Genomic DNA, 25,216 nt, shown 5'->3' with positions numbered 1-25,216 from the left:
AGAAACATAATGTTGTAGCGTAGCCTTTCTTGCTATAAGAAAAATATCTAAAGAATACTTTAAGTTAAAATGAATTAAAGTACATGAAGCATTTAGAACCCAAGTTAAAACTCAGCAAAGTTATACTATCAATGAGTAAAAGTCTTAAGTTTTAAATCCTCTGTCCTTTAAACTTTCTTTTTTTAAAGATCCACAATGTCTCACTAAAGATTCACGGGTGTTTACGTACTCATAATAGATAAAGAATAACACAATGATAACACGGAAAATTAATAACAGTATGATTTTTACAAAGCTTCATTAGTAGATTTAGCAGTAGTTTAAAAAAAAAAAAAAAAAACATACATCTTTCCAAACAGCTCTTTATACTTAAAAATGTGAGCAAAAACATGGAAGACGTAAAAAGCATACGAAATGAGTTTTAAGGTAAAGTCAATCTGTTCTTTGAGGTAATATAGACTCTCACACAACAGCATCAATACAAAACTAAAAAGCTACAAAAAAAAATTGAATTACAAGACAACTTATTACACATAACAATTAAATGATAAAACGTTTAAAAATACTATTAATGCAGTAAATGATTGAGTATGTCAAATCAAGAAAATAAACAGTAGCATGATCATGATTGGTAATGAAAGGAATGACGTGATAACGTTGATTTAAAATTATACAAAGATTATCTAAAATTGAAAAATAAAATGGGTAAAACAGTACAACAATAAAATCAACAGATCAAACGATTCCGAGTTTACTGTAAAATGTCTCAGTGTAATGTCCTGCGTTATCTCATTGTTAATACAGGTGGATCATTTAGTAGATAAAGATAATTGATAAAATAACTCTGGTGGTCTCACTATCCAAAGATACTTTATTTAAAAATACAACGACGTTTTGGCCATTTCGGGTATACCATGGCCCTCTTCAGATGCACTGAATAAAACAAATAAAACATAGGTTAAAATAATACGATGACCGCTGTATCGCGATGTAACAGAACGGGAACCAGAACTTACACAAATAATTTCTATTCACCAATCTTTAAGTCTGTACATTGAAGTGTACAGTCCACTAGTCTTTACAATAATGTGAATTTTGCAAGCAGCTTACAAGGCTCAAGCTCGATACATGTGACTTTTACTAAAGTATTAAGGAAGGAGGTTATATGTTATTGTGTGACATATAGACAGGGGTTGAAAATTGTATATTTGCCATAAGAAGAACATGTAAAACATCAGTTGAATTTTATTTTTGATTTTTCCAGAAATAATTTTTAGCAGTTTTTAAGATTTTGGATATCCATTATTCTGTTTAATGTATTGTTAGTAAGTTGCATGTGAATCATCTCAGAAAAACGTCTTTTGTATAAATTAACTTCTGTATCTAGAATTAGAACATTAGTAAAATCGGTAGTATGATTTGTTGTTTTCACATGTTCTCCTAAAGCGAATCTTTTATTTTTTTGGCACGTATCTTTTATGTGTTCATTAATTATCATTTTTAATGCTCTACTTGTTTTCCCAACATAATTTTTATTACAGTCTTGACAACGACTAACCAGTGTTAGTTTCTTCGAGAGGGGGTGTAATATCCTTACCTAATCTAATAATACAATTGAATTTATCAATAAATCAGTAAACTACGTTACAATGCAACTTTTTTATTATTGAGGCAGCTTTTTTGCTAAAATACTCAAAATATGGTAGAACAAAAAGAGGTTTTTTAGATACAGCTGTTGGGATATGGACATTATAACTATCAAAAATTTAGCAGACTCTTTTCTTTACATATTTGTCAAAAAATTTGGCGGATAATCATTATTTAACAAAGGGTCTCTTACTAAGGATGAATTTTCTTCATGGAATCGTGGGTGTGAAAGTTTAACACTATATTCTACTAAAGTGTATACAATACCAATTTTTTATGGCCTCGGATTATGCAAGAGAAAATTAAGATATCTCCCACAAAAAAAAGGTTTTCTATACTTGTTAGTTATTGCAGTATTATCATGTTGTACTATTTATTGCATATCAAGAAAGTTTATTTTATTGTTCATCATTTCGTCTACTGTAAATTGCAAATTACTATTGTAGCTATTGAAAATTAATTGTGTATATAAAATTTTGTCTATTAGGACACAGATGAATATGTCATCTACATATTTGACATATAGTGGTACATGGAAACCAAGTCTTTCAAGACCATCTGTTTCCAGCATCTGTATCACCAGATCGAAGTGACACCGTTTTTCCATGATTTACATGCGATTATTATGCCTATTCATACGATACACATAGATGTAATTATAATAAGTGAATCATTATAGTTTTAGAATTCTTATTAGAAAATGTTTAAATTGTAATAACTCATCAATATCTTTGCATCATTAATATAATTAACTTTGCGAAATTACCATATATATTTATTGTAAGATTTGAATGCCATAACTTCTGATTCTTCGTAGTGCTTTAGTGTAGTATTAACTGTATGATAAAGGTGGCTTTTTTTGTAACTTTTCATTGGAAAAGACTCATTCAGATACAGGTTTGGGCTGAGATTTTTGTAAAGGTAAGAAAGGAAAAATCTTTGATTTGTCACTCAATATGTATGCTTAACATAGCTTAAGATGAGGCATAGCATAAAATTACTGAAAAAGGTTATCTCATAGATAAAATTTAAGCCATGTTTAACGATATAACAAAAGAGTTGTGGAGCTGTATTTCGATCTTTTTATCCTTTTTTTCTCTTTGACCTTAAAAATTATTAACCAACCTACTAATGATTGTACGGTTGATCTGTTTCAGTACAAAGCGAAGTTCGGTGTTCATTGCAGACAATGGAGGTCGAAATAACTGAGATAACAAAAGAAGCCCTTGCATACTTGCAGTTCAAGAATTACCCAGGTAAGGTACGAATATAATCAGTTCTTAAGAGTACTTTCATCATGTTACTTTGGATATGAGTATTTTTACTTAAAAGAAACTACTTTCTTTACTATATTTCTAACGTTGACTTAAAAAATATGATATCTAATACATGGCTTGACTTTCCGCGTGATAAATACAGTTTAGTACAACACGAATTTTTTTTGTTGATGTTCCTTTTGTTATCTAGGTAATCTTTCGTAAAACGAATTCTAGTAAAACGACGATCTTTCGTGTATTCGCTGTCAACTAAAGAAAATATCAAAAACTAAATATTTGATTTTTCGTAACCAGTTGATATAACAAACGAAATGATATTTGTATGCACGTAATTCATTGAGAGTTGTTAATAGAAGATTTAGATGTTACGTGACAAACTTGAACTTAAATTTTTTAATTATGAACAACTTTTTTTCTCTATTCATACGATAAGCACCCACTGATAGATACATCATACATACTTATGGCTGGTTGAATATTTTTCTACGTTTTCAACAATTTTATTTTTGTTTTTTACTTTGCCAGAAATAATTCGCTGTGTGAATATTTTAGAATACTACTATTTTAAGTCAGTAACAAAAACTTAGGTGAAACGTGAAAGAGTTTGGAATAATTTTACCGTAGGTTGCCTTACTAAAATGTCTCCTAAGAAAGAGCGCATTTTTAGTAATAATTAGAAATCCCGTAGTTCAAGCAAAATCTTTTCAAATGTTAAACATTTTCAAATCAGTTATTAGATATTAAGAAAACAAGAATTCAATTATTGCAAGTGCCAAATTAATAAAAAAACAACTAATGCGTGTTCAAATATAAAAAAAAAAGATAATATCTTAACAAATAACGTTAAACTTACTTTAAATAATGAATACACTTACTTTTTGCATAAAAAAATTAAAAATCATGTAAAAAGAGAAATTATATCATATTACGGCATAGATCATGGTTTTTTTGAGGCTGTTGACAAATCCAATGATAATATTTATACAGATTTGCCAATTTAAATTCTAAAAGTTATTTGTTAAGGCTTTTCTCCACCCAAGGTTAATTAAGAAATTATTAAACGATTGTTATGGTTATACGAATAAATGAAACTAATGAGTTTATTAAAAATTTGAAAAAAAAACCAACGCTCCATAGCATTATCTCAATAGTGGTGTAGAAATGTGTTAAAATCATATGGAACGGAAGTGGTTACACATGGAATTTTGTCATTCATTTGTTAGGTGGGTTGACAGTTGACTCCTGTAATTATAATATCTCTACGATTGTGTAACTATATTTTGTACCATAGAGCTGTACCCTTAAACTATGTATAGAACAAATAAAACAATATAGTGGTGATATGCCGTTCCTTAACATAGCCTATATCGCAGGAGTAATTGCTATCCACTAAAAAGGACATTGTGAATTTATGGAGATTGGAGTTCTGGCAGTACGTACGATTGGGGAGAATAGGAGAAGCAGGGAGAGGAAGCTCTTGTCATTTACTGCATGCATAATACGTAGTTGTAGGTGTATGCTAACAAGATTTTTATAAAGTTAATATTTAATTTTATTTATTAATTTAATAAATATTTATTGTTTTGTTAGATTTATACCTGTTTACAAAAAAAATTTGTAATTGTTTGTATTCCAAGTAAAATATTTTCCATTAAAAGTAAGAACATCTTTGATAGCCTAATCTGAGACATTCTTAAAGAAGTTTCTGAGATATTCCTGGAATGTCTTTAAAAATATTTTTAGCAACATCACCAATGACGTAATAGAAGCTATCTTTACTTCAGGTAAGGTAATCAAATAAGTAATGTTTTGCCTTGACGAACAGAACTGTGATACAATTACGATTTATTTAAACGCTCTCAGTATTGATAATAAATTGCAAGCAATTGTGGGGATTGGGCAATATGAAAAAAAAATTCACCTGAATAATGCATTCTTTTCAATTTGCTATTCATCGTGAGAACGATTAAATAAAAGGTACATCAGTAACGATCAAGACTCCAGTTGTATCTTATATTGTTAATTAAACCATCTTTATGGCACAAATTACATATGCATGTCCTAAGCTCTTACGATTAGAAAATTATCATCACAAGCAAAAAATTTAATATATTGCTAAATAATATTATCGTATTTAACTGCAAATGCTTTAAAGATATCTAACTATATAATCACTTATATTCCATCTTTTGATATATTGTCAATTAATAAGAACACATAGAAAATCCATAATCTGATTGACTTTGATAAAATCCATGCATTTTACTTTTGCAATGAAATAAATGTTAGAAAAAAAACAAGTAATGTGATGACATAAGCAGTGCTACTTGTTAAGCCATGAAAAGGATTAACTTACCACAAGTTAAATACTAGCATAATACAAATAAACTTTACGCATCATTAACAGACTTCATAGCTCAATACATTTGTGACATGAATTTCACCAATACGTACACAAAATAATTTCCTAAATTTATCATTCTCACAATGATTACTTTTATAAGACACCGTAAATGGTTATGTATTAGTACAACTTAAGTTTGTACATCAGTCAAGCACCTACAATGTTTTTCTAATTCTTCAAAGAGCAGCCAATGTGAAAGAACTTTATGAAATATTAGCGCAGACGAGCTCGTCTGAGAAATACTAGCGTACATGAGCTCGTCCAAGGAATACTAGCGTACATAAGCGTGTTCGAGCTCCATTGGCTTTTGCGAGCATACGTGACTACGTCTGAGGAATTCTGTCATATGCGACTGCACCTAAGGAGTACTAACATACAAAAGCGTAGGTAAATGTGTCTAAGGAATACTACACTGAAAAAAAACTTTACTAGTTTCAAGAGAATTTGGTTTCTCAAATCCCATTTCTTAAAAACAAATAACTAATTGCTTAGTTCACAAAAGTTAAAAAATTTTAAATTATTAACTTAGGAAAAAAAAAATTTTTTTGCAATTTTTGAGTGAATATTTATCAGTCCATAGACTATAATTTCTTATCATAATCTCACTGTGAAAACCATAGATTCAAGTAAATTACAAACTTAAATAGTTCCAGGTCCACATTTTTTAGGAACAAGTAAACTGATAACTTGTTAAAAAAAGATGATTCAATTCTATAACATTTGTTATACAAACTTAGTAAATATTTCCATGATTCAAGAAAATTCATAATTTTTTAGACATAAAGGAAAAAAGTGTAAGAATGCAAAAACTATTTTCTTACATCAAGTAAATATTTGCAAGTGTTAAAAATATAAATAACAAAACCAAATACACTACTTTTCGCAACAATGTTTTCGATTTCTAGTAAATTTCATACTTAAATAGTTCCTAGTCAATATTTCTTGGAAACAAGTACACACACAACTTGATTGAAAAATTTTGTTCGACTTTCGTATAGTACGATACTCAGACTTGGTAGATATTTTTTTGATTCAAGCAAATCAATATATTTTTAACATTTTGAAGAAACTATAAGCATCAAAGAACTATTTTCTTAGATTAAGAATATATTTGCTCGTGTAAAAACAAAAATGACATAATCAAATACACTACTTTACAGAGAAATATTACATACTAAAAGTAAATTTTATACTTGGGTCGTTCCGAGCAGAGATACGTAGAGAGACTGCTAACACCAATGCTACGATGCATGACGAGTTTTTGGTCCTGATTAGGGCAACCCACCGCGGCCAGTCATCGAACCAGGTGCAACATTTTTTGAGAGTGTGAGACTTGCATCGAACAACGTGCGCCTACGAGAAGAAGAGTAGATTCGTTTGGAAAACAAGCGTACAGGTGCACATTTTGGAGAGACGTAGAAGAAGTATACCAAACGTGCGCCTACGATGAGAGGAATGGAAATATCTATTATGGCTGTAAAGTTGAGCACACAGTCAAAGCAAGCGACGACCCAGTTTTTCTCTTGTGCTTCTATTTTTCTAATTTTTCCTCATTGTAACTGTTATGAACTGTAGGACAAGCTCTAGAAATTCATAATGAATACATGTGACTTTGACATGTATCTCGATCAAAGTTCGAATAGCTAAGATGGTTAGTGCTTATGCGGCTGCTGAAATAATTTCTTTATCTTAGGATCGATTCCAACTGTCGTCAGATTTTTTTTTTTAAGCAATTAATTATTCTAGTGTAATCTCTTTTATTAATGTTTTATTTAAATTTGTAAATAATCTTGTAAACATTTTGCCCGATACGTCGAAATAAATATATTTTTAATATCAATTCTATTAAATTGTAAATTGTTACATCTCGGTAGCATGGCCATTTTGTAATTTCATAATAATAAAAAAGTTTCTTGGGATATAAGTATCATTTAAACATTTTAAAACTCCCAAGAAATTATAAGCATCCAATGTAAGAGAGAAAAAATCTGAAGGCACAAAAAAGTTTACCTCTCTTACAATAATATTCAATATAATTATTACCAGTAAAGTAGAAAATACACCTATGTATACAAAAATATTCGTCTGCATACATATATTTGTTACATTTTACAAGTAATGGTTACAATATTACATTATTGGTTTATACATTATTGGATACACTTTGTAGTTTTTTGGCACGCTGATGATGTCACATAGACCACCTTGAGAGCGAAGGATCTATGTGGTAGGCAATTTTTGCTGTGACAAGGTCGCCTAAGCCCTTTCCGAGGAGCATTGTGTGGTGAAAAAGCACATGTGAAAATTCAAAGAGGCACTAGCTCAGTTCGATGGCTGGCCACGGCGAGTCACCCCAATCATTACTAGAAAGTCGTCTCGCATCATAGCATTGGCTGTAGCAATCTCCTTACTTATCTCTGGTTTCAAGGGAATATTTTTTCGAAATGAGTATACGCACACCTAGTTTAAGAAAAAATTATTCGTCATCAATATTATATGCTCCACAAACATAGTAAATATTTTGTTGATTCAAGAAAATATATATATTTTTAGACATGTAAAATAAATTTATGTGAATTAAAAAAGTATATTCTTTGATAAAAATAATATTTGCTAGTATTCAAAGAAAAACTGTGAAATAAAGTACACTACTCTATGGAAAAATGTGTCTTGATTTAAGTTAATATTACATTGAAATAGTTCCAAGTAAATACATTCAAGAAACAAAAACATATGTACGGTGTTCAAAAAGATATTCTCTGCATTTAATTTTGCGTGCCCCCCGAAGCTTAGGAAATATTTTCTTGCTTTAGGAAAATGTAAATATTTGTGTGAAAAAAAGCTATGTTAAATAAAAAACTATTTTCTTACAGCAAAAAAAACCAGTGGACAGTAAGTGCTTAACTACCTAAGTGTAAAGTTGTACTTCTATAAAATCATATGGCAAACAACATAACTGTGAGTATAAAAATACCTTCCATGAAACAACATTGTGTACGAAATTGGTACAGTAATCGTGGGAATTAGTATATCTACATTGATTGAGTATAATTTTAATTAATATTCAAAGAGCTTACGATTATAAACAATATATAACGGCAAAATACAATAAAAATAATATGTTGGCTGGCCAGTACAAGACTGTGCTTTTTCATCGAATCTTCTGGGGATTTTAGAACAACTTTCTTCTGCCTGCGCTAATTACGTCTGTAACCATCACGTTCACACTTATCACATTCGATCGCACACTTATTCGCAGTCCATATTTAATACCCAAAATATAGTTGTATACAGAAAATTAAGAACAATCATGCTGTAGTTCAGCTTTTTTCAATAGGGTAGTAGTATACACCAGTGAACGTTCCTTCAGGACGTTCATCACACGTAGGTTTTTTGGACAGGTATTATTCAAATGTCAAACTTACATTGAAATAGCATAAAAAAGATCCATAAAAGTTGCAGCTCGTTTGACTGCTTCATTAATTTATGTACGTTACATTTAAAAAAATCGATATTTTACATGTAACCTTAAGAAAAATCACGTTAAACGACATTAACATGATTTGTAGGAATCTTCCATTTTTTCGGGTACAAAAGATTACTTTCACATAAACCTACGAATTCTCAAATAGACCTACTAGTTGGTTTTCAAATGAATTGAGAAAGAGGAGATAACGTGTATGTAAAAGCATGTATGTTAGTGCATCCACATGAAAAAAATAATTGCTTGCTTTACTGCACACTTTAGCAATCCTCTCACTTCTCTAATCTTTTCCCTCACTAACTATGTGAAGAATGTCCTGAAGTCAAAGAATCACTTTCTTCACGAATAAAAAAGTTATAAAAAAATGAAACACAATAACAATTAATATTGTATTTGTATAGTACAACCAATTTTTTTTTTAATTTTTAAAAATTTTGAAATAGATGAAAACTTGTGAAAGCGTTTATTTATTTTGAAAGTGAGAATGATAAGATTTGATGTAAAATCAAACCAAACAAATTAATACACAGTAAATAAAAATTTACATTAAAAATAAGCAACCAACTATACGAAAAATGAAGTAATCGAATTTCTTAAATCAGTTACGTGTACCAAAGATCCGGGGTTCCTATCTTTTTGGAAACTGTTTTTTTTTTTTTTTTTTTTTTTTTTTCAGAATCGGTTAAAATAAAAAGAAATAAAATTCAAAATCTGTCGTATGGTGATATAATGTGGTAACATGTGGTGTAGAGGAAACCAGAGGTACGTCACGGGAGATAAGGTGAAGGGGGAGAATCAAGCAAAATCCACTTCCGTCACAGTTTTTCTCAAGGTCAAAATCTGAAGTCCTTGATTTACCCTCGCGCATAACGCTCCTATAGAAGTATAACTTCAAAAATTGCTAGTGATAAAATCAGAGCTTCAAAATAAAATATACTTCTTCTAGAATAATGGGTCCTAGTTCAAGAAAATATCATGCTCACACAGTTTAAAATAAATATTTCGTAGAAACAAGTAAACACATAACTCACTTAAGAAATTATAGTTTAAATTTAATATTACATGCCACACCAACTTAGTAATATTTTTGTAATCCAAGAAACTCTTAATATTTTTGTCCCGATCAATCACGTTAACTTTCTGTGCAAAAGTATAATACTCGCTTCGATTAGCTTTGATCGATAGAAAGAAGCCTCGTACAAATTTCTCCAACATCGAGCGCTGTGTCCGAATTTTTCCTCATCCACAACCACAAGCACGTCATTCTCATACCAGGGTATTCTCTTATTGTCTGACTCTGTTTCCAACATTAACACTCGAAGAAAACTATCCCTCACGATGACCTCGGGTGCCTTTCTCATGACGCTGCAGCTGACTCCACGCAGTTTCCATGTATTTACAAGCATATGCATTGCTTTTACTCTAATTTCAATTCACTTTTTCACCCCCAGGTCCAAGCAATGGTTTTAATTTGCTCGCATATTTAATCAAACACTGCTAAACTTTTAGGCCCTGGCAGTCCCTTCCTTATTATGTTACATACTTTCCCATAAAAAATGCCGTTTGTGACTACGATTTTCCACCTAATAAACAGCCGTCCTGATATCCTGCCATAAGCTTCTTTCGTACGGCACTCACCTAGTCAATAAATACTGAATTGCTCTTCTCCAGGAGGTCTGTCACAAGTGTCCAGCTCGGAACAGCTAAACACTTCGAAAAAAAAAATCAAAAAGAGACACAAGGGGCACTAATTATGAATAAAAACAGTCACTGATTAAAATTTCACAGTGCATCCACACTATATATTTCCTTACTTACGCACTCAATGTTCTAGTCATCTCTTCCTCTCTTATCTATAAATATGAGCATCAATGTACAGTGCATTCAAGGTCAGTATGCCTATCGATGTATGTGCTCCGGTCATCCTCGCTGTCAAACTTCTCCTTGTCTCACCTGTTAGGGGCCTGCACCTACCTTTCATTTACATGCACACATCAAGGCGTGCTATGTTATGCATATCTCATAACGGTTTCCGTCCTCCCGTGTGTCACTAACTCCAAAAAATTTTGATCACACTTATGTGGATACGTAGAACGGACAGAATAATGTGGAAAGAAATCTAGTACGAAATTTTTTTTTGTTTTTCATTTGAGTGAATTAATTCTCACGCTTTTTTAAAATGATTCAGTAAGCTAGGCAAGAAAACGTCAGTTGGCTCTTGAAGCACCATGGCGTCTGTTAAAGCGTGAGGGAACAAACGAATGCACGGTGCACGAGCGTCCATTTGAGTCACTACGTATGCGCTGCACTTATGCGCTTGTGCTTTTTATCTTTCCCTCACACTTCAATAGACGCCGAGTTTCAAAATCTTGCATGTGCGCACACAAATATAGTTACACTGGCACCCACTTATATTGTACTGCATTTTCTCACTCACTAGCAGTAATCAGCTGACTACCTTACGTAAAATTGCCATCTCAAATGTTCTTAAATATTCTACAGCATTAGATTTTGAAATATTCCCAGGAGCTAAGTAGACACACTACATGCAGTAGGTTGCAAAGTGTGAATTGCATTTATATTATCAAGTTATTGGCAGACAGAATATAAAAAAGTATAAAGAGAAGAGAATTTATATAAATCAGAAAAATTTGAGGCCTCACCAATGATTACTAGGGACCCTATGAGGTAGTCCACACAAATTATGTGTAGCTACTTTCAAGTCTGCAAATAGCCTGTGATCTGCTAGTACACTAGCGAATAGATGGTTTCTTGTCACTTATCTTATGAGTCCCTTGGTTAACCAAAATAAGATACCATTAGTCAGTCCCAGGATTAAAAAAAAAAATATTTATCTTACTTTGAGTTAGTTCAAGTTTCTGAAAATAAAAATTACTTTTTCTTTTCTCCTTTATCTCTGGCCTTTTAAAGCTCTTGTCTTTCTACGACTATTTAATTCTTTCCTACTTTACTTAGGCCTACTATTTCTCTGCAATTTTTTCTCTGTTATCTATTTACCTCTCTCTATTCCTCTCCCTTCTAACACCACCCCTGGCAAACCGCTCATTTTTCTCTTCTTCAGCCTAATCAACTCTTTCTTCTTGACACTTCCATCTAAAGCGAAGGATCGTTATCTCTGAACCACACTATCTTAGACTGATGTATGTACGAGAAATGCGTATCACTGACATGCTAGACCATTAGAGATTAGCGTTTCAGCCATCCGCTATTTTTAAAGAAATAGGTCCTGAACTTTGTTAGCCCGCTTTGACTATTCTTTCCCTCAATAATTTATTTATCGTCCTTCTGGATCTCTTCTTCTTTTTTAGATTCTCTTTTTCGCTCCTAATTTTTCCTTTTTTTTTCAACGGATTTTTTTCTCCCTTATGTATTAAGCCTGACTCCACTTTACCTGCAAAACAAAACAAAACAAGGCAAGCAGAGTTTTCTTTAGAATATTCTAAATTCACTATTCTCATCCACTCTTATCTTAATTGTTTTTCGTCATGCCTTATTTTAATCATAGAGTATCAGTGAGTTAATTTTTTCAGGCTAGCCTATTCCCTACCTACAAATTGGCAAATATATTTTTAGTACTAGCGCTTTCGACAAATAACGTCCTATTCAAAAAATCCGCCATACTCTTTTATGGATTCCACTCTCCTGAAATAACCCCCGACTTAACCGTAGATCTAAATCGAACGTCTCATGGAAATCTCTTTCAGACAGTATATCTTGATTAATCTTGTTAACAGCTTTAACCGTTATTTTTCTCTGGTAACCATTAATTTCACAAATAATTTTCAAATTGCCCGAGACTTCCAATAAAGTATCATTTACCCTAACCATTAGCACGTTAGTTGGCTTTAACTCGTGTTTAAATCGTTTCGCTGACTTGGATCCGATAATCAAAGACTGAGTTGCGGTATCCAGAAGAGCCTCGTACTTTTGCTTTTGTAACTATCCACTTGAACGTCGAAGTCTTTGTCTGGGCCTGACACTACCGTAATGTACCGAACAGACTTATTTTCCTCATTGAATGTCCACTTTTACTCTCTTTCCCGTGACTGCCACATAGGATCATCATCTTTTGACGTAACCAACGTCTGCCCTTTTTCCCACTATCACTATCTATATCTGGAGATCACACCTCTAACCTCTTACTTATTTTTACATATTTTCCAGTCAGTTACTCTTTCACTGTAACTTCGTTCAACTTTAGTGCTCGATTCAGCCTGTTAACGCTTATCTTAGACACGACTTGGAAGGGTCCCCGTTTTCTGGCTATCTGTTAAATGCCCCTTACTTTCCTTTGACGACGCCAAATCTCTTAACGTAACCTCAACCTCTCCTCTCAGTCTCGTCTCAATCCTTTCCTGTAACTCTAGCCTTGGATAGAACGTGGAGGTTTTAGAAATTAACTCGTATAATTCTGGCCTCCACGTGCCTCGTATCTCGTCGTTTTTCACCAGAACTTACACTTAGGGCAGGACACGCAGGCTACTCCCTGAATACCGCAAACCTGACACTTTACTGTCAGCTTTGGTTTGGGATCTACCGGGGATCTCCTAAACTAGCAATTCCATTTCAGGTGTCTTTTACTCCAGTTCGCGTAATAAAGCACCTTCGGATATTACGCTAAACGATGATCAATAGCCTGGTAAATGTAACATGTTATATAAAATTCACTGGTCCCATCAGCTTCGTTTTGGCCAATCGTTCACTTAGGGATTACTCCTTGTTGGGCCCCATTGATCGCCGGACCTATTGGCTGACCCCCCTTCTTGACGTTCGTTTCAATCAGATCAGAGGCTATTCTTAGACTTAATAGTAGCTACACATAGTTTTTGCGGACCACCTTATGGGGCTCCCAAAATCAATTCAAGATCGCAATTATGTAAGGTTGATAGCTGACTACTGCATGCAAGTGAAAAAATGTAGTACGACATGAGTGTGCGCTTGTGTGACTGTATGTGTGTGCACGGACGTCAGATTTTGGGACCCTGGTGCTCCGAGCGCCAGCTTACGTCTGCTTACCTAGCTTACCGAATCGTTTCAAGTAGCTCAAAAATAAATTTGGTCAAACAAAAACTAACCTGAATTTTTATACTCTATTTCTTTAAATATTATTTTTGTTGAAGGCCAAAGAATCTTGTAATTTAAGATTAAATACATCATTGCTTTTGCTATTCAGTAAACTAAAGTGCTTCCAAGTTACTAAGCCCTAATTATCGATAAACTTGCCAAGAGCTGATCTCATTAGTTTTTTTTTCTTACTTTCTTCACTGTTTATCTAGCTACTTCAAAGTAATACAGTCAATTATTTGGTGTATCAAAAGGATTAATAATAAACAAATTTCTATTAATTCAGTCAGATTGCCTTCTTCTCTTGTTGATAAAATAATTCTGCCACTAGCTACTAAGATTAAAAGTCTTAGAGAGGTAATGGCCCATTACCTCACCGAGAGTTCACGGGAAACTGTATTTTCTCAGATTAAAGAGCCATTTGGGGTTAGTCATAAATAAAGCTATCACCTTACTGTATACCTATATTTTTGGGCAAGTCATCAGCACCCACCAAGATTTATAAAAATGTATGTATTTGCTATAAATGTGTATTTTCTTGACACATTATTAATGTATGGTTAAGTAAGTGTTTGTGTAAGAGAGAAAAGACAGAAGGATAAGCTCGTGACACGTCAAGATCAAACTAAGCACTAGGTTGTCGCGTCAAGGAATTAGTTTTTGGAAGCTCCAACTATTTTCCAGTTTTTAGGAACGTTAGAGGTATTTATATGCAAAGGAAGAAGTGCGTGCACCTACGCTCGCCGACTGCATTAAAAAGTATGTACGGTACGTGGCATGAGAGAGAGCAGAGCGTAGAAACTAGAGTTCGAGAATTACAGGGAATGTGCCAGGTGGTATGGGAGAGAATGGCAGAGAAAAAGAGAGAGAGAGAATAGTAATTGAGATAAATAGAGAACAAAATAAAGGAATACGTGAAATAGAATATGAAAGTATCCAGCTACACGAGAGAACAGCTGCCACCAAACAAGTTAACACAAACCAGCTGTTCAACCAAAATACTGCCAAAACAAGGACGAGCTCCACGTAGCGCAGCGTGATTGAGAGAATGTTGCAAAGTTAGGTGTACTGAGTATAATACACTACAGTCAGGTATGGGGATAGAGGTATCTGGGTGATTCGAGCGAAGGAGTGTATGAGTGCATGTGGGGGTACAGTACATTTTAGAAAAGCTTGAGTGTGACTGAGATTCTTTCTAGTTAGTGACGAGCGGCAGGCTGGGCTGGTAACCGTTACTTGGTGTGCATAACATAGCACGGATGGGTGTATACGTGTGTATAAAAGGTAGGTGCAGGCCTCTAACAGCCAAGACAAAGAGAAGTCTTACTGCAAAGACGACCGGAGAACATACATCGATAGGTATACTGACCTTGAATGCACCGTATTTGAATGCTTATTCTTATAGATAAGAGAGAGAGAGAGAGAGAGACGAGTAGAACATTGAGAAGGTTAGTGAGTAAATAAATAGTGTGATTGTGCTGTGAAATTTCAATCAGTCACTGTTTTTATTTATAATTAGTGCCCCCTGTATCTTTTTTTATTTTTTTTTTGAAGTATCTGGCTGTCCTGTGCTGGATACCTGTGGCAGACCTCCTGGAGGGGAGCAATGTAGTATGTAGGGACTAGGGTAGTGAAGCACAAAATAATTTGTAGTTGGTTACGCCCGATTGTCGGGCCTGAGAATTTCTTGGGAATTATTAATTACAAACATTTAACCACTGAAAAGTCAAAATACTTTTTTTCTCCATTTTTCACTACTCTAGCTAGGCAACTGGGCTATTTATGCAGGACACAAGCTGTCTTCTTGGCTCACTGTGCATTTTCTTTATCTCATGCAGCTTACGTCTCTTTATTTTCCATGAAATTTTGTGACACCATTTTGTGACCTGTAAGCCTTTAAAGCACTCTTAAGCACTTCAAAACGGTCTCTTACAAATATTTGATTGCAAAATCATTAACGTGAATCTTTCGCTTATAGATGCATTACTATAGTACCAAAAATGTTGACAGTTAAAGTTTGTTTCAAAATTTATTATTTGTTATTTACTTATGTGTCACTACGAACTGTCAATAATTACTTGTGTATGCAGTTTCTGCGTTTTAAGTATTGATAATATTATTGAATTTATACAATAAAAATGTAGTTTAAGCTTGTTAATTTTGTATAAATTTTTAAGTTGCTTAATTTATCAACTTTTGATTTTCATATTGTAAGCTATCACTTTTTGTACACAATTTTTATGTGCATATTTATATTTATTGTTATATCGACGATACGTCTCATGATAGTTATAATAATTAGAATTTTGCTGTATGAAGGCAACATACAAAAGACCGTAGTGTTTGTATTGACATGTAATTTAAAATATTTTCAGTTTAAAATTTATATTTATTTTCAACACTTTTTAAAACAAACAACGTTTTAATAAAAGTAATTTTTGTTTGAAATCCATGCAATTAATTTGCTATAACCATTATAAATTACCAGAACAATAAGGTCCTTGAGCTGAACCTTTTCATTTTTAATCCCACGGAATAAAAATACATATTATCCTATCTATTTGAAATTTTGAAAAATGTAAGTAATAACTGTCATCAGGGTTATAATCAAAAGCTGATCTCTTACGTAATTTCTTACTTCTGCTGCAGGTAGCTTTAATTTTACAAAACTTTAAGCTTATTCATTGCTTTTGTTATGAACTTTTTTAAGATGAGAACTATACTATAACCATCTTGGAAACGTTAAGAATCAGTATGCAAAATTTTAGCCCAATCGGTTAAGTAGCGTTTACGACGGTTTTAGTGACTTTTTGCTTTATCTTACTAATATATAAAGCAAAGTCGCTAAAACCGTTGTAATCGCTACCCGCGAAAACTACTGAACCAATTTTGATACAATTTTGCACACTGTTTCTTGACGCTTCCTAAATGGTTTGAGTATAGTTTTTATATTAAAAAACTTAATGACAATAGCAATAAATAAGCTCAAAGTTTTACGAAATTTCACTTTAGTTCAGTAGGATCCGCTAGGTGGCATCGACATAAAATCGTGGCTACCTGCAAAAGAATTGAATAAGTGTGGTTATAATACGCCGGAGCGTCTCGGAAATTTCTGCAGTCGTCTACTGGCAGTTCATTGAGCTGCATTGATAATGTAGATAATAGTTGTGCAGCTGTGTATCCCGGTTACCGACAACACTCTTCTCCTATGGGCAAGTGACTTAGGTCTACATCCACTCTAAAACTGCAGGATTGACGAGTGCTACCAATAAAAAATTAATGTCAACTGATAACGTCTCTGGTGGAATATTAGAAGACGAATCTAAACAGCGCATTACCTGCTCCAACACTTCAGTGTTGTGTGACCGTACCACAATTTTTTTTTTTTTTTTGATGGAGCAGGGAGGAGAAAGTCTATACAGACACCCCAGCTCATCCACTGGTAGTATCAGATTCTCCCGGTGTATATACTGACTAAAAACTAACCTTCCCGCATGGGACAGGTCCGTGAGGACCACTCCCCTAGAAAACAAAAGGACATAGGAGAAGAAAGAAGAAGGAAAATAATGGAGAATTTCAGAGGCCAGCTCGCTCTCAAAGCGATGTGAGGAGGGGTACTTACGCATCTGCAGATGGGCGAAGCTCGAATCCGTATCACAATCTGCGCTCTGTTGCCGTCAGGAAATTTTTTACTACAAATGTGAGCCAGGAGAGACAGCCTTGAGGAGCACGGGTAGCCACAACGGCAACCTTCTCAGTGGTAGTGTCCTCAACGGCGTACCCATATTTTTTTGACTAACGATAAGTGGTTGTTTATCTGGGGAATAACCCGACGACCAGACATTCTTTAGTTTGTGGCGTACCTTCCTGCATGACAGTCTCCATACACAGAGACTTTGAGGGTAAGAGTCAAGCTACCCGCAACCAGCTCTTCATCATCAGGAATAAAAATAAGGAATAGTTGGAAATTACACCCCTGGCCCTTTTGAGGGTTATTATAAGTATTTACGTTCCCTACTTAACCATTAATCTCATTGATTCTTTGACTAAAAGACTATTTTAACTAAAGACGGCGACAATTAAACCAAGTCAGTCATTTACTGAAAGTCGTCACAAGCAGAGTAGTTCTTCGCAAAACTAGAAACTCTGGTGACCAACAATTCTACATTATATTACTCTCTCAACTCTAAGCATTTGACCAGGAATCACCAATCCTCTCCAAGGTCTGCGCTGGGCGAACCTAACAGCTATGAAGGGAAAATAAACTTGAGCCAACAGGACAGTCTCCAACGGGCAAGCATTACGATCCAATCTCCCCATCTTAGATCACCAAAACAACTAAGTGTACAAAAAAAAGGTGCTTTAGACACCAGCATCTTCGACATTATACCAGGAGACGTTGGGAAAGATCTTAACAACTGGCTCTAAAGCTTTGGACTTTTTAATTTTTTTTCCGATCAGTCTCAGGCTTCAACAGCAGGCCAGAGAAGATTACCGTGACGTATCCAGACAGTCACAATTGTTGTTGATTTTAGTCAAGCGAGAGTTTACTTAAAAGGTTCACCCGTTTTTTTTAGGGCCATCGGATGTCAAACTACCTTGCCAACAAGTATGTAAGAACTTAACAAAGTTGACAGAAAACAGCCTTTAGCGGTCACAAACGTCTTAAGCATGCCAAAAGTTGCAAGAGGGTGAATCGAAAGAAAAACTTTAAACGTATCTAATAAATACAATTTCATGCGTCAAGAAACTGACGCAGAAGATTTATCAAGATTGGAACAGCAGCGTCAAAATCGACAAATAAAGAATCCATTACATGAGATATTAGCTCTTCATTGTACCCTCGCAGTAATCTCTCAAATCTTTAAAGACCTAAATTTAGATTTTTAAACAAGCAGAAAATGTATTCGTATTTTTGTTGCAATAAAAAATGTAGAGTTTATACTCCAGGACTTTGTTGCTCTGGTTATAAAGTTGTGAGATAAGCGAAAAAAAAAATTTTTTTATTATATATTTCTTGGGAGCTTAAAATCTTAACAGCTTTAAAAAAAGCCCTATTTTTAAATTATACGGAAGAAGCTGCAAATCAACGGCTCCAGATGGCAAACGATTATTTTATAGCATAAGGAACGCACGGTACTTTTCAGCATAATTATTTTTTTTTCAATTTATGCAGCTTATTATTTGATTAAACAAACTGCATGGATTACGAGCGAATATGTTTTTAATAAGAAGATTTTTTTTTCTGAGAAGTGTCAGGAATATATATAAAATTTCTAACTGAAAACATTCTACATGACACGTTAACACACGACGGTGTTTCATTTAGAAAATATCAGGCGAAGCCGAGATGGGGGGCTGCTAGTGTATTACTAAGATTGAAGATTTTTTCTACGCCATATACACTCAAAAACGATTACAACTTTATGAGATGTGTTATTACTCAAAACCGACTATGTGCTGATATCTGTGCCATATTATACTGTAGCCTACTATGAAATGTTTCTTATTACGGAAGTGGCTTGGTCAATGTAAAGTAACATTAAAAACAATAACTACTCACCCTCTAGTGGTCAAAAATTAAAACTCCCTTTCAGAGCTGTTTTTCAGTCAGTTTTTACAAGTGATCTCAAACATTCCTATTGAAGTTATCGTTAATTTTAATAGCCTATGATACATGAGAAGTTGTAATTCAAGTTCTGTTAAAATTTGAGATCGATTGGCCTTGTAGTTTTTAAGATTCTTGCAAACATACAAAGAAACGTTGTCTCTTTATATAAAAGTAAGATAAAGCTTTTAAAAAGGTTGCTTATTATTGTCTTTCTCTCTACCTCCCTACCCTTATTATGTTGAAGAAATTAAAAAGTCGCTTAAAACAACGTATTTTAATTTTCTTCTTACAATAAAAGACGTTTTCTAACTACTTACTTTTAAATTAATAAGATATGAACAAAAAAACCTGTTACTTATAAAAAGTACAACTTAAAAAATTTACCTTATCTGATGTTCACTTTAGGCTTCAAAAATTTCTCCTGATTTACTTGAATTTTTTCCATCATTTTATTTTGACTTAAGATCCAGACTTTGATTAATAATAGAAAAGACAATATTTGCATTAACGTGATAAACAAAAAAGTTGTTACGTTGGTACCTGTATGTTGGCTTATTGTAGTATTTATACCTGTTTATACGTTCTGTGTACTTGGAACAGACCTTATGGGCCAGTGGACCTGAAGCAGACAGTTATGTGTATATACTCCAACAATAATTTAGTGCTAATATATACTTTTATAGAATAATACAATACGCATTGAGCACATTACATATTTTTTAACTTTTTTATAGTCTTTGCAATGGCACAGCGTGATGAATATAAAATAGACAAATGTACGTGCTTCTTCGGTACTATAAATAAGCTGCGTGTTCAAAATTGACAAACGTTTTATACTATCTAAAATTTACGGTAAAAAAAGAAAGTCTTTTTTTGTGACAGTTATGATGCAAGAATAATATAATTGTAATATCGTGAGTCACAACTCATGAGCATGCATTTATTCTACCTTACCTACCTATTTTGGTAACAGCTCTTATCTTGTTCGACATTCTGAAGCGAAATTTTCTGCGAGTACTTGTAAACAAAGCTTTAACTCTATTGAATTTAGGAGATGTATCTGTTAAAGATTTTTCTGTGTATTTAAATTAAATATTTTACCAGATTGTGAAATTAAACAGCTTTAAATTATTTTCTTTTTGTATGAAAAAAGAGCTGAAAACTTATATGTAGTTAACTAGCCTGCTAGCAAAGAGGTTAACGTATTTATCACAAACAATCAAATTGTTAAAACCGGCATTTAAGGGTGGTAGGCGGCTTTGAACATATAGGGTTAGTTGAGGGTGGCTAGAGTCGTCTTTGAAGGTTTCAATCAGCAGTCAAGATTAATCCGCAGTAAGCACCCTATGCTAAATACTCTAGACATGAAGAGGTAGTGCACTTCTGCTGGAATTCCTTTTTACCACTGGAGTTGAATTCCGCTGGTAGTTGGTTGGGCAGTGACTCGCAGCAGTCGAGAAAAGTCCGTCACCAGTGTATTTGTCTAGTCTCTACAGTGGTTTGACAACAATGCCACGTCATGCAGACAATGATGGCGAAAATGGGTGAAGTAAGAGTATCGAGACACAAAGCTTATGCGTGGTCTGATGTATCAGTGTTTATTGCAATAAACTATCACTCTAGCCACTGCCATAGCAGAGGTATTATAAAGCCAGAACCTGGCATCAGCTTAGATCGGGTGATCTGAGAGGATAATTTCGTGAAGTTGCACAGCCTTTCTTACATTTTTTAAGCTTCTTATCAACTGGCGATATCCACTAGAAACTCGTAGATGCCACCTAGCGAGCAGTAGGTGGTTCTATAAAGTGCTCAGTCCAAAATTGGAGCTGCGCACGACATTTAAAATTGAAATGTATGTGAAACGATTGAATTTAATGAATGGTAGTTATTTTAATGATAAGTTATTATTAAATTGATACCCCGGACGGTTAAAGTTGTAAATAAATTTTGAAAAACTTACTTTTCTATCTATTGCACTCGAGCAAATAAGAAATATTCTTTCTTGAGTCACTATCCTCTTTAGTATATATCTTATCTCATTTTTGGTTATTTGACTTTGAAACCTTTCTATGTTCTGCTTTGGCAAGTGTTACATTAGCATCAATTCTACCACAATGACCATCAATAAACTTAATAATTCTGACGTATAGTTATTTGTTTAATAATGTATCCATAGCTTGCCCAAAATAGGCTGCTGTTCTACAGAATGTGGCAACTTTATGGGGATTTTTACGAAAATGATTCAATGATTCTTTACACAACTCATTGAATCTTTCCATAAAGTCTGGTTAATACAAAGGATTAACGTCCAGTCTAAAAAAATTAACGATGATTATTTCTTTTTCCAATTTAATACTTAAACTAATGCATTTTTTTTTCATGTTCTTGGAGAGATTCAATTGCATTATTGAGTATAGGAGTCTTCAATTTGTTAACCACATTAAAAAAAGCTTCTGTAAAATCTTAACATTTAAAGTTACACTATGCTATTGTGATAAAATCACAAAATATTCTATCAAAATAAGCAATGTTTTCTATCATTGACATGAAACCAACAGGGCATTTGTAAAATTTCTTTACTTGCGTCTCTTTGTAAAACGTCCATTCTTCGTAAAACATGGCTATTTGGCGACACAGTGCTGCAAATGAGCAATGTGGGTTCGCAATTGAGTCCAAATCTTTAATTTCTCTTCTTCAAGACATAGTTAAAGACAGTCGTCATTGTACTTTGAAAATTTTATATGGTTGAATGCCGTACAAATAGAATTCTGAAGGGGTTTGACCATATCAGTAACGATTAATTTTGGTTTTTAAGTTCCAGATTTTGACCATTGCTTTGGACAATATTAATAACAAATGCTGGCGTTTACTTATGATACAAAGTGAACAACTGGAACAATTTTTTGATTTACGTAGGAACTTAATACAGTCAGAAATACATCAGCAGTTTTACTGCCTAGCTTTTGTATTTTGTACGATATGTAGCATCTATGGAGAGAAGATTTTTCAAATATTTGTCTATTTCGTTATGAATTGATATCTGTTTAGATGAGAAGTAAATGACATGAAAACATTCAAAACCAATATTTCTTATCAATTTGTTGTATTAAGCCCCAGATTTTATATTATCCAAAGACTCACAATTGCTCAAACTATTAACGATTCTAAGCTCTTTGTTATTTGCCTATTGAGATGCTTTTTAAAGAGATGCTGGACTATAAAAAAAAATGTATGTTTTATATCAGAAATGGCCTTGTCTCTTTTCCACTGCTTTACTTTCTTAGACAGTAATTTTTTCTTTATTAATTCTCGTCTAGGAAGTTTGCGTCCTTTTTTCACTTTTGTTCTAACCAACAAGCCATGCTCAATCATTTTTTTGAAAATGTTACTAGCAGAAGCTGCTAGTTGTCCTCGTTTGTTCATCATGAAAACTTGCTATATAACGTGTACGTGAAACATACAAATTTGCAAGAGTGCAGCAGGTGTAAAAAGTTATAATTTCTTCTCTTTATTTAAAACTTGTACAGGCTCTTAAGTTAAAATACTGCACTTTTCGAGAAAAAAAAATCTATGAGATTTGCTACGTTATCACGCTATTTGAAATGAAATAATGAAAGGTATTTATTTTGAGACTTGTAAAAAAATTTTTATTTCCAGTCACTACCACATAATGCTTTCTTTTTATTAAAGAATAGCACTAGATTGTAGTGCTATTTTTTAAATACATCTGTACGGGTTCTTTGGTGTTAGTTATCACTTCTCATCATGAATATTTCACGGGGTACGATTATTCGAGAATATTTCGGGTGGTTCAGTGGACCTACCGTTTTGCATGATGCGATCTATTGGTGCATCAGCATATAAATGTAAGTAACTTGCTAAAATTTGTGATTGTACTTATATTTAAAGTATAAGACCAGCCCAAGTGTCCTGGATTTCCGGGCGTCCCAAGCTATAGCCGAGCAAAGCCGAAACCAGAGACTTAAGAAACATACCCCTTTTATGCAAGTATTGAATATGCGCATACCCATGAGAAAGATAGAGTTAGTGTTGACTGCTCCAAGATTTGAATTTGTTACGGATCCCTTTTGGAAAGAAGACAGTGTCTGCAATTTTATTTATTGTTTACGTCGTATAAGATTTAGTTTTGCTTTAAATAGACTTGCAAAAATGTTTTTACATAAAAAAACTAAAAATAACAACTGTTGCACCACTGTTATTTCTTACTATTCAATTCTAAACCTTAATGGTATTGCTATAGCTGCTAACTATGGAATTAGAAATTTTGCTGGGTAATTTTTTTACAATTAAAACAATAAAACATACAATCGAAACAGGAGATACAGAGCATTAAATGAACAATTACTTGTTTTTCAAGTAATAACACTAATTTATCAGAAAAAAAAAATAATAATTTTGTAACATCTGTATAGTTAGAACTGCATTTTGCAGTATGATTGTAAAATTCTAATTATTAACATGAAAATTTTCGAAATTTGTTACTGATATAACCCCAAAGGTCCAGGTATTTGCAATCCAACAAATATTCATAATTTATCCGCTTACATAACATCTCAGTCCGAGCATACTTATTATTTTTAAATTGAATGGTAGTCAATTTGTTGCAGAGATTCAGCTTTGAACAAGGTTTCTCAAGTAATCGTAAAAAATCTATACTTTTAGAACCTTAAACTACCAATTCATAGATGTACATATAGGTACAACAGAGAACTCTAGTATAACTAGTATAACCCGTTTCAACTCTCAACATCTACATTGAAGTATTCTTAGAAAGTGTAGGTAAACAGTTTAAAAAGTATGTACATGTTTAAAATTTTTTTAATGTAAAGAAGACTACACACACGTTATCCTGAGATTACAACTGATGAGATCATAGTAATAAAAAAGCTTAATATTTGTATCCCAGCTATGATTTTTTTCTGTGCAGTGTATTTAACACATGACACCAATGATTGCAATAATCTAAAACAAAATACACATACAATATACAAGGAACCAAAAAGTCTTAAAAACTACTTTTAAAATAGGAAGGGAAAAACACTCACCTGAAAATTGAGTGTGACGTGCCATGGTTGATTCTAACCAGTCTATTATAATATTATGGTAACGAAAGAAACAACTTCATTCCAATTTGAGCATAGACGATATGTATCAGCTTCACGTTACTACAAATACCTTCTTTGCTCGTAGGTTATTTAACAACGTATTAATTTTCAACTATTTTTTCATAAAAAAACAAACAATTCTAAGCTGTTTTATTTCACAATCTAGAAGAATATTTACTTTTAGTACACAGAATTATCTTTAACAGATATATCTCCAAAATTAAATGGAGTTAAAGCTTTGTTCACAAGTACTTGTAGAAAATTTCGCTTCAGAATGTTGAACAAGATAAGAGCTGTTACCAAAGTAGGTAGGTAAGGTAGAATAAATGTATGCTCACAAGTTGTAACTCATGATATTACAATTATGTTATTCATGAATCATAGCTGTAACAAAAAAAACTTTCTATTTTTTACCGTAAATTTTAGATGGTATAAAACATTTGTCAATCTTGAACACGCAGTTCATTTATATTACCGAAGAAGCACGTACATTTGACTATTTCATATTCATCAAGCTGTGCCATTGCAAAAAGTATATAAAAGTTAATGAATATGTAACATGCTTAATGTGCATCATATGAT

General features: G+C 33.2%; 1 protein-coding gene across 1 annotated transcript in view; it reads left to right on the top strand.

The window, feature by feature from the left end:
- qsm (Zona pelucida superfamily protein qsm) overlaps nt 1–25,216 on the top strand; it is an 818,670-nt gene that overhangs the window by 56,597 nt on the left and 736,857 nt on the right. Inside the window, exon 2 of the mRNA XM_089595600.1 lies at nt 2,805–2,903. Coding sequence (XP_089451726.1) covers nt 2,805–2,903 — 99 coding nt within the window. The remainder of the gene's footprint in view (nt 1–2,804; nt 2,904–25,216) is intronic.

This window comes from Copidosoma floridanum, unplaced genomic scaffold (genome assembly GCF_036245765.1).
Source record: "Copidosoma floridanum isolate Cflo_tuat_1 unplaced genomic scaffold, Cflo_Japanese_pri ptg000026l, whole genome shotgun sequence".
Classification (NCBI taxonomy): Eukaryota; Metazoa; Arthropoda; class Insecta; order Hymenoptera; family Encyrtidae; genus Copidosoma; species Copidosoma floridanum.
This window is presented reverse-complemented; position numbering and strand designations above follow the sequence as displayed.